Genomic DNA, 11671 nt, shown 5'->3' on the forward strand with positions numbered 1-11671 from the left:
CGGTGTGTGGTTTGGGTTTTTTGTGGGTTTTTTTGGGTTTTTTGGGGTTTTTTTGGTTTTTTCCCCTCCCCTCAGTCCTCCCGCCCGCCAGAGGGCGCCACTGCCCTGAGGGGGAACGTGGGGGCGGCGCTCCGGGTCACGTGGGGCGGCGCTCCCGGTCACGTGGGGCGGCGCGGGGCCGTCATGGCGGCGGCGATGGGGAAGGCGAAGGAGGAGGAGGCGCAGCGGCTGCTGAGCGAGGCCGAGCGGAAGGTCCGGGGGGCTCAGTCCTTCCTCGGGGGCCTCTTCGGGTGCGTGCGAGGGGCGCGGGGCGGGCGGGGAGAGCCCCGGGGGGACGGGGGGGAAACGGGCGGGGGGAGACGTGGCGGCCTGAGGGGGAAAAAGGCGGGAAAAGGCGGGGGGAGGGGAATTTGGGGGGGTCCTGAGGGGATTTGGGTGGGGAAGGGGAAATTTGGGGGGTTCTGAGGGGATTGGGAGGGGGATTTGGGGGGTCCTGAAGGGATTTGGGGGGTCCTGAGGGGATTTGGGGGAGTTCTGAGGGGATTTGGGTGGGGAAGGGGAAATCTGGGGGTTCTGAGGGGATTGGGAGGGGGATTTGGGGGGTTCTGAGGGGATTTGGGTGGGGAAGGGGAAATTGGGGGGTTCTGAGGGGATTGGGAGGGAGATTTGGGGGGTTCTGAGAGGATTTGGGGGGTTCTGAAGGGATTTGGAGGTCCTGAGGGGATTTAGAGGTCCTGAGGGGATTTGGGGGAGTTCTGAGGGAGATTTGGGGGGTCCTGAAGGGATTTGGGGGAGTTCTGAAGGAAATTTGGGGGGTCCTGAGGGGAATTTGGGGATCCTGAGGGGATTTGGGGGAGTTCTGAGGGGAATTTGGGTGGTCCTGAGGGGAATTTGGGGATCCTGAGGGGAATTGGGGGAGTTCTGAAGGAAATTTGGGGGGTCCTGAGGGGAATTTGGGAGTTGTGCGGGGAATTGGGGGAGTCGTGAGGGGAATTTGGGTGGGGAAGGGAAAATTTGGGGGTCCTGAGGGGAATTTGGGGGTCCTGAGGGGAAATATTGGGGCAGGGGAGGGGAAATTTGAGAATTTTCCTGTGAGGGGCCCCCAAAATTGCCCCAAATTCCCATTTTCCCACCCCAAATTCCCACTTTTCCATGGAATTCCTATTTTCCCACCATGGTTCCCGCCTTGCCCCACAGAATTCCCAGAAAAATTCCATTTTTTCCCATTTTTTCCCCAGAATCCATCCCAGGATTCCCAGAGTAATTCCCATTTTCCCCAGAATAATTCCCTTTTTCCCCCGATTTTTCCCATTTTTTCCAATTTTTTTCCCAAACAACTCCTAGAATTCCCCGAATAACTCCCGGAACTCCCATTTTCCCGGGAATAATTCCCATTTTTCCGGTTTTCCAGGGGCTCCTCTCGGCTGGAGGAGGCCTGCGAGTGCTACACCCGCGCCGCCAACCTCTTCAAGATGGCCAAAAACTGGAGCCGTGAGTCCGGAATTTCGGGAATTTCGGGAATTTCGGGAATCCTGGGAATCCCATTCCCACTTTTTCCCGTTTTCCAGAGGCTGGGAATTCTGGGAATTTTGGAAATTCCGGGAATTCCAAGAGTCCTGTTCCCATCTTCATCCCGTTTTCCCACCTTTATCCTCTGTTTGTGGAGACTGAGAATTCCGGGAATTCTGGGGATTTTGGGAATTCTGGGGATTTTGGGCATTCTGGGAATCCCATTCCCACCTTTATCCTGGTTTTTCGGAGGCTGGGAATGCCAGGGATTTTGGGAATTCCAGGAATTTTGGGAATCCTGACTCCGTTTCCATCTTTATCCTGTTTTTCTGGAGAGTGGGAATTCCGGGAATCTTGGGAATTTCGGGATTTCCAGGAATTCCAGGGATTTTGGGAATCCACGGAATTCCAGGAATTTTGAGAATTCTGGGAATTTTGGGAATGCCACGGCTCCCGGGAACTCCGTGGATTCTGGAAGTTATTCCCAGAAATTCCCAGTGTTTATCCCAGGAATTCCCAATGTTTATTCCCAATGAATTCCCCATATTTATCCCAAAAAACTCCCAGTGTTTGTCCCAGAAATTCCCAGTGTTTGTTCCCGAGGTTTTTCCAACGTTTCTCCCATGAATTCCCAGTGTGAATTCCCAGTGAATTCCCAGTGTATCCCATATTTTTCCCATATTTTTTCCCAGCGTTTTTCCCAGAAATTCCCAATGAATTCCCGCTGTTTATTCCCAATGTTTATCCCATGAATTCCCACTGTTCATCCCAAAGAATTCTCCCTTAATTCCCCGTGTTTATCCCACATTTATCCCATGTTTATCTAATGTTTTTCCCAGTGTTCTTTCATGTTTTTTTTCCCTGTTTTTCCCATGTTTTTCCCAGTTTTATTCCCATATTTTCCACAGTGTTTTTCTCTGTGTTTCCCAATGTTTTTTCCCTGTTTATTCCATGTTTTCCCCAGAGTTTTTCCCCTGTTTTTCCCCAATGTGTTCCCCATGAATTCCCAATAAATCCCCATAAATTCCTGATGTTTTCCCCCCATTTTCCCCCCGTGTTTTTTCCCCAATTTTTCCATGTTTTTCCCAATATTTTCCCATGAATTCCTGATGTTTTTTCCCTGTTTTTTCCACGTTTTTTCCCTGTGTTTTCCCCCCGTTTTTCCCCAATATTTTTCCCATAAATCCCCAAGGTTTTTCTGATGAATTCCTAATATTTTTCCATGTTTTTTTCCCGTTTTTCCAGAGGCAGGCTCCGCATTTTCCCGTGCTGCAGGGCTCCAGCTGCAGCTGCAGAGCAAACACGAGGCCGCCTCCAACTTTGTGGACGCCGCCAACGCCTTCAAAAAGGCGGATCCGGAGGGTGAGGCCGGAATTCCCGGAAATTTGGGAATTCTGGGGGGGCTGGGGGCATGGGGGGAGAGAATTCCCACAAATGCCACTGGAATTCCATGGAAATCCTGGGAAAATTCCTTTAAATCCTGGGAAAATCCCATTAAATCCCAGGAAAATTCTTTTAAATCCTGGGAAAATCTGCTGAAATTCTATTAAATCTTGTGGAAAATTCCTTTAAATTCTACTAAATTTTGAAAAAATTCCTTTAAATACTGGGAAAATTCCTTTAAATCCTGGGAAAACCATTGAAATCCCATTAAATCCTGGGAATATTCCTTCAAATCCTGGGAAAATCCCCCTAAAATTCCCCAAAAATCCCCCTAAAATTCCCCAAAATCCTCCCAAACCTCCCCAGCTGGGGCTGAGCAGATGGAGCCGGGCTCTGGGCAGGGTTCCCAAAATTTTGGGCAGAATTCCTGCAGTTTTTTGGGCAGAAATCCCAGAGTTTTGGGCAGAATTCCCAGAGTTTTGGGCAGAATTCCCAGAGTTTTGGGCAGAATTCCCAAATTTTGGCTCCCTCTGGCTCCGGAGCGGCTGCAGAGGTGGGGGAGGGGCGGAAATTCCGGAATTTTGGGGGGGATTGAGGCCGAGCTTCCAAAATTTGGGATTCTGATCCCAGAAACTTCCAATATCCCAACATTTTTGGGGTCTGTTCCCGAAATTTTTGCACTTTGATCCCAAAATTTGGGGTCTGATCCCCAAATTTTTGGGGCTCCCATCCTTCAGAATTCCCGGGATAATCCCGAGGATTATTCTCGCCCCCATTCCCGGGTTTTTCCTGATTTTTTCAGTTTTTCCCTGAGTTTTTTTCCCATTTTTCCCATTTTTCTCCATTTTTCCCTATTTCCCCCCTATTTTTTCTTGTTTTTTCCCATTTTTTCCAGAGGCTGTGAACTGCCTGCTCCGCGCCATCGAGATCTACACAGACATGGTGAGAATTCCCTGAATTCCAGCCTGGAATTCCTAGTTTTCCTTAAATATTCCCATTTTTCCACAGAATGTTCCTATTTTCCCCTGGAAAATTCCCATTTTTTTCACAAAATATTCTCATTTTTCCAGGGAATATTCCCATTTTTACTTTAAATATTCTCATTTTCCCCTGGAAAATTCCCATTTCCCATAGAAAATTCCCATTTTTCCCTGAGAAATTCCCAGTTTTCCTTTAAATTTTCCCATGGAAAATTCCCATTATTCCACAGAAAAAATTCCCATTTCTCACAGAATATTCCCTTTTTTTTCATTGAATATTCCCATTTTTTCACAGAATATTCCAGTTTTTCCATGGAAAATTCCGGTTTTTCCAGGAAAATTCTGGTTTTTCCATGGAAAATTCCCGTTTTTCCAGGAAAATTCTCGTTTTTCCATGGAAAATTCCCGTTTTTCCAGGGCCGTTTCACCATCGCCGCCAAGCACCACGTGGGCATCGCCGAGATCTACGAGAGCGACCTGCTGGACATCCACAAGGTGAGGGAAACCCCGGAAAAATCCTGGAAAAATCATGGGAAAAATCCCGGAAAACCCTAGATAAATCTGGGAAAAAATAACGGAAAAATCCTGGAAAAATTCAGGAAAAATCCCAGAAAAAAAACTGGGGAAAATTAATGGAAAATTTACAGGAAAATCCCTGGAAAAATAATGGAAAAATCCCCAGAAAAATGCTGGAAATATCCCAGAAAAATTGTGGGAAAATCCTGGGGAAATCCCAGGGATTTTTCTGATTTCTGGGAAATTTTTTGGGAATGTTTCTGGGATTTTTGGGAAATTTTTTGGGTTTTTTGTGTATGAGCTATTTCTCTGGGAATTGAGATTTTTTTTGGGGGGATATTCTGGGATTTTTGGGGGATTTTTTCAGGAATTTTGGGGAATTTTTTGGGGAATTTTTCTGGAATTTTGGGAAATTTTGGGGTTTTTTTAGAGATTTTCCTGGGTAGGGGCCATTTCTCTGAGAATTGCGAATTTTGGAGGTTTTTTGGGATTTTTCCAGGATTTTTGGGATTTTTCCGGCAGCTCCACAGGAGCAGATGGGGCGGGGGCGGCTCCGGGACCTTCCCCTCCCCCCTGGAATTTCCTGGAATTTCTCCCGAATTTGTCCCGGAATTTCTCCGGAATTTCGGGGATTTTTTCTTTTCTGTCCTTTTATGTTTTCAATTTAATTCCCAATTTTTTCCAAGGAATTCTGCTCTTTTTTTATGGATTTCAGAGCCCATTCTTATTGCTTTTGTCCCTTTTTTACACCATTTTAATCAATTTTTTTATCCCTTTTTTTTTTTTATATATCATTTTTATTCTTTTTTTGTTTCATTTAAACACCATTTTCATCCCTTTTATTCCTTTTTTATCCCTTTTTTATTACTTTTTTATCCCACTTTAATCCCATTTTTGTTTCCTTTTTTCTCCCATTTTTATGCTTTTTAAAACTCATTTTTAGTTGTGTTTTTATCTGCTTGTAATTTTCTTTTAGTCCCATTTTTACCTTTTTTACATCTTGTTTTTATTTCCTTTTCCCCTTTTTTATCCCATTTTTATCCTTTTTATATCCCATTTTTTACCTAATTTTTACCCATTTTAAAATCTCTTTTTTACCCCTTTTTTATCCCATTTTTCCAGGATTTTTCTGTTTTTTTCCAGGATTTTCCGGGTTTTTTTTTCCGGGTTTTCCCTGGGCTGGCTCTGGTTTCTCCCGGGTGTTTTGGGGGATTTTCGGGGGGATTTTGGGGGATTTTTTGGGATCTGATCCCGGATTTTCCCCCCAGGCCGTGGCGCACTACGAGCAGGCGGCCGAGTTCTACCGAGGGGAGGAATCCACCAGGTACGGAACGGCGGATCCCGGCGGATCCCGGCGGATCCCGAAGGATTTTGGGGATCCCAGCCCAAATCCCAACAGATCCAAAATGATCCCGGCCCAAATCTCGATGGATCCCGGGATTCCGACCCAAATCCCAACGGATTTTGGGGATCCTGACCCAAATCCCAACAGATCTCGACTGATCCCGGCCCAAATCCCGACAGATTTTGGGGATCCTGACCCAAATCCCAACCAATCTTAACTGATCCCAACAGATTCCAGCCCAAATCCCAACGGATCCCGATGGATCCCGGCCCTAATCCCGACAGATTTTGGAGATCCTGACTCAAATCCCAACAGATCTTGAACTGATCCCAACTGAACCCGACCAAAATTCGGATGGATCCTGAGGGATTCCAACTGGTCCCAACCAATCCCGACCCAAATCCCGATGGATTTTGGGGATCCCCACCCGAATCCCAACAGATCTCGGCTGATCCCGACCCAAATCCTGATGGATCTCAGGATCCCAACCAATCCGAGCGGATCCTGACCCAAAACCTAATGGATCCTGCGGGATTCCAACGGATCCCGGCCCAAATTCCGACGGATCCTGGAGGTCCCGACTGATCCCAACCCAAATCCTGACAGATCCCGACCCAAATTCCAACAAATCCCGGCCCTGATCCCGAGGGATCCCGGTGGATCTGGCCCCGGGGGTCCCGAATTCCCGTCCTGGGCGGTTCCAGCTCCTTCCTCCCCTCCCCGCCAGATCCCGGATCGGGGCCGAGCTCCGGGATTTGGGGATCTTTGGGATTTGGGCATTTTTGGGATTTGGGGATTTGGGGATTTTTGGGATTTGGGCATTTTTGGGATCTGGGCTGTCCCCAATTCCCAATTCCCAGCTGGGATTTGAGGTTTTAGGGGGATTTTTGGGATTTGGGTTTTTTTGGGCAGGATTTTTGGGATTTGGGATTTTTTGGGTGGGACTTTTTTGGGATTTCGGTGGGATCTGGTGCTTTTTTTTGATGGGATTTCTGTAATTTCAGTGAGATTTGGGGGTTTTTGGGGAGGGATTTTGGTACGGTTTTTTTTTTGGATTTTAGTGGGATTTGGGATTTTTCGGATGGAATTTTTGGGATTTTTGGGAGGGGATTTTTGGGATTTGGGTGTTTTTTGGGACTTTTCTTTCCCAGCTCAGCCAATAAGTGCCTGCTGAAGGTGGCGGCCTTCGCGGCGCAGTTGGAGCAGTTCCCGCGCGCCATCGACATCTACGAGCAGGTCGGGCCTTCCTCCCTCCTCTTCCTCATTTCCTGATCTTTTCCCTCATTTTCCTGGTTTTTTTCCTATTTCCCTGATTTTCCCCCTCATTTTCCTGCTTTTTCCCCTCATTTTCCTGTTTCTTCCTCTCATTTTCCTGATTTTTTTTCCCTATTTTCCTGCTTTTCCCCTCATACTCCTGATTTTTTTTCTCTCATTTTCCTGCCCTTTTTCATCATTTTGATCCCGAAGGATTCAAGGCTCTGATCCCAAAATTTGGGCCTTTGAGTCCAAAAATTTTGGGGTTTGTTCCTGAAATTTGGGGCTCTGATCCCAAAATCCTGTGGGATCACCCTGGAATTCCCGGAATTCTCCCCCATATCCTTTGGGATCCCCCCTGTAATTCCCAAAAGTATGGGATCCCCCGGAATCCTTTTGGGATCCCCCCAAAATTCATGGAATTTTGGGATCCGCCGGAATCCTTTTGGGAACCCCCCAGAATTCCTGGAATTTCCCCCCAAATCCTTTGGGATCCTTTGGAATTTTCTCCCAAATCCTTTGGGAACCCCCCCATAATTCCCAAAACTATGGGATCCCCAAAATCCTTTGGGATCCCCCCGGAATTCCTGGGAAATCCCCCCCCTCCCCAATCCTTTGGGATCCTTTGGAATTTTCCCCCAAATCCTTTGTGATCCCCCCAAAATTCCCAGAATTTTGGGATCGCCCGAATCCTTTGGGCTGCCCCCGGAATTTTCCCCCAGATCCTTTGGGATCCTCCCGGAACTCACAGAGTTTTCCCCCAAATCCTTTGGGAGCCGCGGGAATTCCCGGGATTTGGGGGATTTTGGGAATTTTGGGAATTTCCGGAACGTTCCGGGTGCTGCAGGTGGGGGCGGTGGCCATGGACAGCCCCTTGCTCAAGTACAGCGCCAAGGAGCATTTCTTCAGGGCAGCCCTCTGCCACTTCTGCATCGACATGCTCAACGCCAAGGTAATTAACACTAATTAACGGTAATTAGCGCTCATTACGGGTTTATTCGTGTTAGTTTGGGTTAATTTGGTTAATGTGGGACTGGGGCCGGAGCGTTTCTTCAGGGCAGCCCTCTGCCACTTCTGCATCGACATGCTCAACGCCAAGGTAATTAACACCAATTAACGGTAATTAGCGCTAATTACGCGTTTATTCGCGTTAATTTGGGTTAATTTGGTTAATATGGGACTGGGACCGGAGCGTTTCTTCAGGGCAGCCCTCTGCCACTTCTGCGTGGATATGCTGAACGCCAAGGTAATTAACATTAATTAGTGTTAATTAGCGTTAATTGGGGGTTAATTGGGGGTTTAATTTGGTTAATTTGGGATTTAGTTTGGTTAATTTGGGATTGGGAAATTAAATTGGGATTTGGTTTCTTCAGGGCGGCCCTGTGCCACTTCTGCACCGAGGTGATTAACAGCATCATTAGGGGTTAATTAGCATTAATTAGGGGTTAATTAACATTAGTTAGGGGTTAATTAGGGTTAATTAACCCCTAATTTGTGCCCAGCCGGCTGACAGTGCAGCGTTACGAGGAGATGTTCCCGGCCTTCTCTGACTGGGTTAATTAGGGGTTAATTAGGGTTAATTGGGGTTAATTAGCATTAATTAGGGGTAATTAAATCCCGTCTCTGTCCCAGCTGGCGGTGCAGCGGTACGAGGAGATGTTCCCGGCCTTCTCCGACTGCCGCGAGTGCAAACTGCTCAAGGTCAGCCTTCCTCCCCTGCCTCCTCATCCTCATCCTCATCTTCATCCTCATCTTCATCCCCGTCCTGATCCCCATCCTCATCCTCATCTTCATCCCATCCTCATCCTCATCCTCATCTCCTTCCTCATCCTCGTCCCCCTCTGTCCCTCCTCCTCCTCATTATCCTCATCTTCATCTTCCTCATCCTCATCCCCCTCTGTCCATCCTCCTCCTCCTCCTCCTCCTCCTCACCTTCCTCTCCCCATCCTGACCTTCCTCCCCTCCTCCTCCTCCTCCCCAGAAGCTGCTGGAGGCGCACGAGGAGCAGAACGTCGACGCCTTCACCGACGCCGTGCGTGGGCACCCCGAAATCCCCCAAATTCACCCCAAAATCCACCCCAAATCTCCCCAAAATTACCCCAGAATCACCTCAAAATCCCCGAAATCCACCCCCAAAATCACCCCAAAATTACCCCAGAATCACCTCAGAATTCACCTAAAATTCCACCCCAAAATCACCCCAAAATTACCCCAGAATCACACCAAAAATCTCCCCCAAATTCACCCCAAAATCACCCCAAAATCCACCTGAAAATCACCCCAAAATTCCTCCAAAATCCCCCCAATTTCACCCCAAAATCCCCCAATTTCACCCCAAAATCCAACTTCACCCCAATTCCCTCTCAAAATCCCTCAAATTCTCCCCAAATTTCACCTCAAATCCCCCCAAATCCCCCCAATTTCACCCCAAATCCTCCAAAATGCCCCAATCTCACCCTAAATCCCCCAAAATCTCCCCCAAACCCCCCCAAATTCACCCAAAATTCCCCCAAAATTCCCTTCAATTTCACTCCAAATTCCCCCAATTTCACCCCAAATCCTCCAAAATACCCGAATTTTACCCAAATTTCACCCTAAATCCCCCCAAATCTCCCCCAAATCCCCCCCAATTTCACCCCAAATCCCCCCAAATCCCCCCAATTTAACCCCAAATCCTCGAAAACACCCCAATCTCCCCCAAATCCCCCCAATTTCACCCCAAATCCCCTCGAATTTCACTCCAAATCCCCCCAAATTTCCCCAAATTCGGGCCGGTTCCCCCCCAACCCCAAAATCTCCGGATTTGGCCCCAAACTGCCCCCGCAGGTGAAGGAGTTCGACTCCATCTCCCGCCTGGACCAGTGGCTGACGGCGCTGCTGCTGCGCATCAAGAGGAGCATCCAGAGCGACGAGCAGGACCTGCGCTGACGGCCCCAAATCGCCCCAAACCGCCCCAAAATCACCCCAAAAACTGCGCGGAAACAGCCCCAAAGCACCCCGAAAATACCCCAAAAACAGGCCAGAAAAACCCCCGAAATATGGCAAAAAAACCCCAAAAAATTCGCAAAAAAAATTTTAAAAAAGGGGAAAAAAACTCAACAAAATCCCAAATTGCCCCAAAAAACTGCCCAGAAACAGCCCAAAAACACCCAAAAAATATCCCAAAAACAGGGCAAAAAAACCCTGAAATACGGCAAAAAAACCCCAAAATATCCCACAATCACCCCAGAAATACCCTGAAATCACCCCAAAAACTGCCCAGAAACTGCCCGAGATCACCCCGAAAATATCCCAAAAACAGGCCAAAAAAACCTCTGAAATATGGCAAAAAAACCACCAAAAATTCGCAAAACAAAATCAAAAAAAGAAAAAATAATCAAAAACCCCCCAAAACTGCCCAAATCCAGCCCAAAAATTGCCCAAAACCACCCCAAAAATATCCCAAAATCTGCCCAAAAACAGGGCAAAAAACCTCCCAAAATACAGCAAGAAAAAAAACCCCAAAAAATCGCCAATAAACCTCAAAAAAACCTAAAAAAAGAATCAAAAAACCCCCCAAAAACCACCCCAAGAACTGCCCGAAAATATCCCAAAATCAGCCCGAAAATATCCCAAAAACACCCCCAAAAATTGGCAAAAAATTTTCAAAAAAAAATCTGGAAAAGAAATTTTAAAAATGCCCCAAAAATATCCTAAAAATATCTCCAAAACGCCCCAAAAATAACCCCAAACCCCCCCCAAAATGGCTCCTTCCGGAACATTCCTGCCCCTGCTGCTGTGCCCGGGGGACCCCGATTAAAGATGGCCTCGCTTTGGGAATGGGGCGTGGCCTCTTTGGGGCGTGGCTCTGGTTTTGGGGTGTGGCTTTGATTTTGGGGGCGTGGCTTTGATTTTTGGGGGCGTGGCTCGATTTTGGGGGCGTACCCCAAATTTTGGGGGGCGTTCCCTGGAGTTTGTGGGTGTGGCCTATTTTGGGATGGGCGTGGCCTGGTTGGGAGGGGGCGGGGCTGCGTCGTTTTCCCCAAATCCCCTCAAAGAGCCCCAAAATTCCTCCTTTGACCCCAAAATCCCCCCAAATTCCCTTTGGCCACGCCCCCTTAAAGCCACGCCCCTGTGGGCGGAGCAAAGAGCGATTTCCTCCAATAGCGCTTTAGCTCCGCCCGCAATAGGCGGGGCTTAACCCCAAGCCCCGCCCACGCTGTGGAGTTCCTCGCGTCGCTCTTTGACGTCATCGCCGCGCGCCGCTCCCCGCAAGGTCCCCGCGCTGCCGCTCCGGGCTGCCCGCGGCGCTGCCGGGCCCGCGGCGCTCCCGGTTCTGGCCCGGTTCGGTCCCGGTTCGGCCCCCGTTCCCCCCGGCTCCTCTCGGTTCTGGCCCGGTTCCTCCCGCTTTTGGTCCGGTTCGGCCCCCGTTCCTCCCGGTTCGGTCCCTGTTCGTTTCGGTTCCTGCTCGGTTCGGTCCCGTTTTCTCTCGGTTCGGTCTCGGTTCCTCCCGGTTTAGTCCCGGTTCGGTTTCGGGTCTGTCCCAGTTCCTTTCGGTTCTAGCCCGGTTCCTCTCGGTTCATTCCATTTCCTCCCGGTTTGGTCCCGGTTTGCTCCGGTTCTGTCCCGGTTCTGTCCCGGTTCGGTCCCGGTGCCGGTCCCGGTTCCGCCATGCGTGCCTGGCCCCGGTGCCCGCTGGTCGAGG

The 11671-nt window shown here is 48.7% G+C and overlaps 1 protein-coding gene across 2 annotated transcripts; it reads left to right on the top strand.

Annotated features, from left to right (window-relative positions):
- Positions 1-128: 128 nt before the first annotated feature.
- LOC115493143 (alpha-soluble NSF attachment protein) lies at positions 129-10806 on the top strand. 2 transcript variants are annotated; one of them, XM_041712488.2, is made up of 11 exons: positions 129-290; positions 1412-1491; positions 2755-2871; positions 3788-3834; positions 4290-4367; positions 5657-5712; positions 6885-6969; positions 7835-7939; positions 8620-8688; positions 8969-9019; positions 9814-10806. In XM_041712488.2, the coding sequence occupies exons 1-11, from the start codon at positions 184-186 to the stop codon at positions 9913-9915; spliced, it is 897 nt and encodes a 298-aa protein (XP_041568422.1). In that variant the 5' UTR covers positions 129-183; the 3' UTR covers positions 9916-10806. The 2 variants fall into 2 exon arrangements, with proteins under 2 accessions (XP_041568422.1, XP_041568424.1); XM_041712490.2 differs by having other exon boundaries at positions 8972-9019.
- Positions 10807-11671: the final 865 nt, after the last annotated feature.

The sequence above is a fragment of the Taeniopygia guttata genome, chromosome 34, assembly GCF_048771995.1.
Source record: "Taeniopygia guttata chromosome 34, bTaeGut7.mat, whole genome shotgun sequence".
In the NCBI taxonomy this organism is placed as follows: domain Eukaryota; kingdom Metazoa; phylum Chordata; class Aves; order Passeriformes; family Estrildidae; genus Taeniopygia; species Taeniopygia guttata.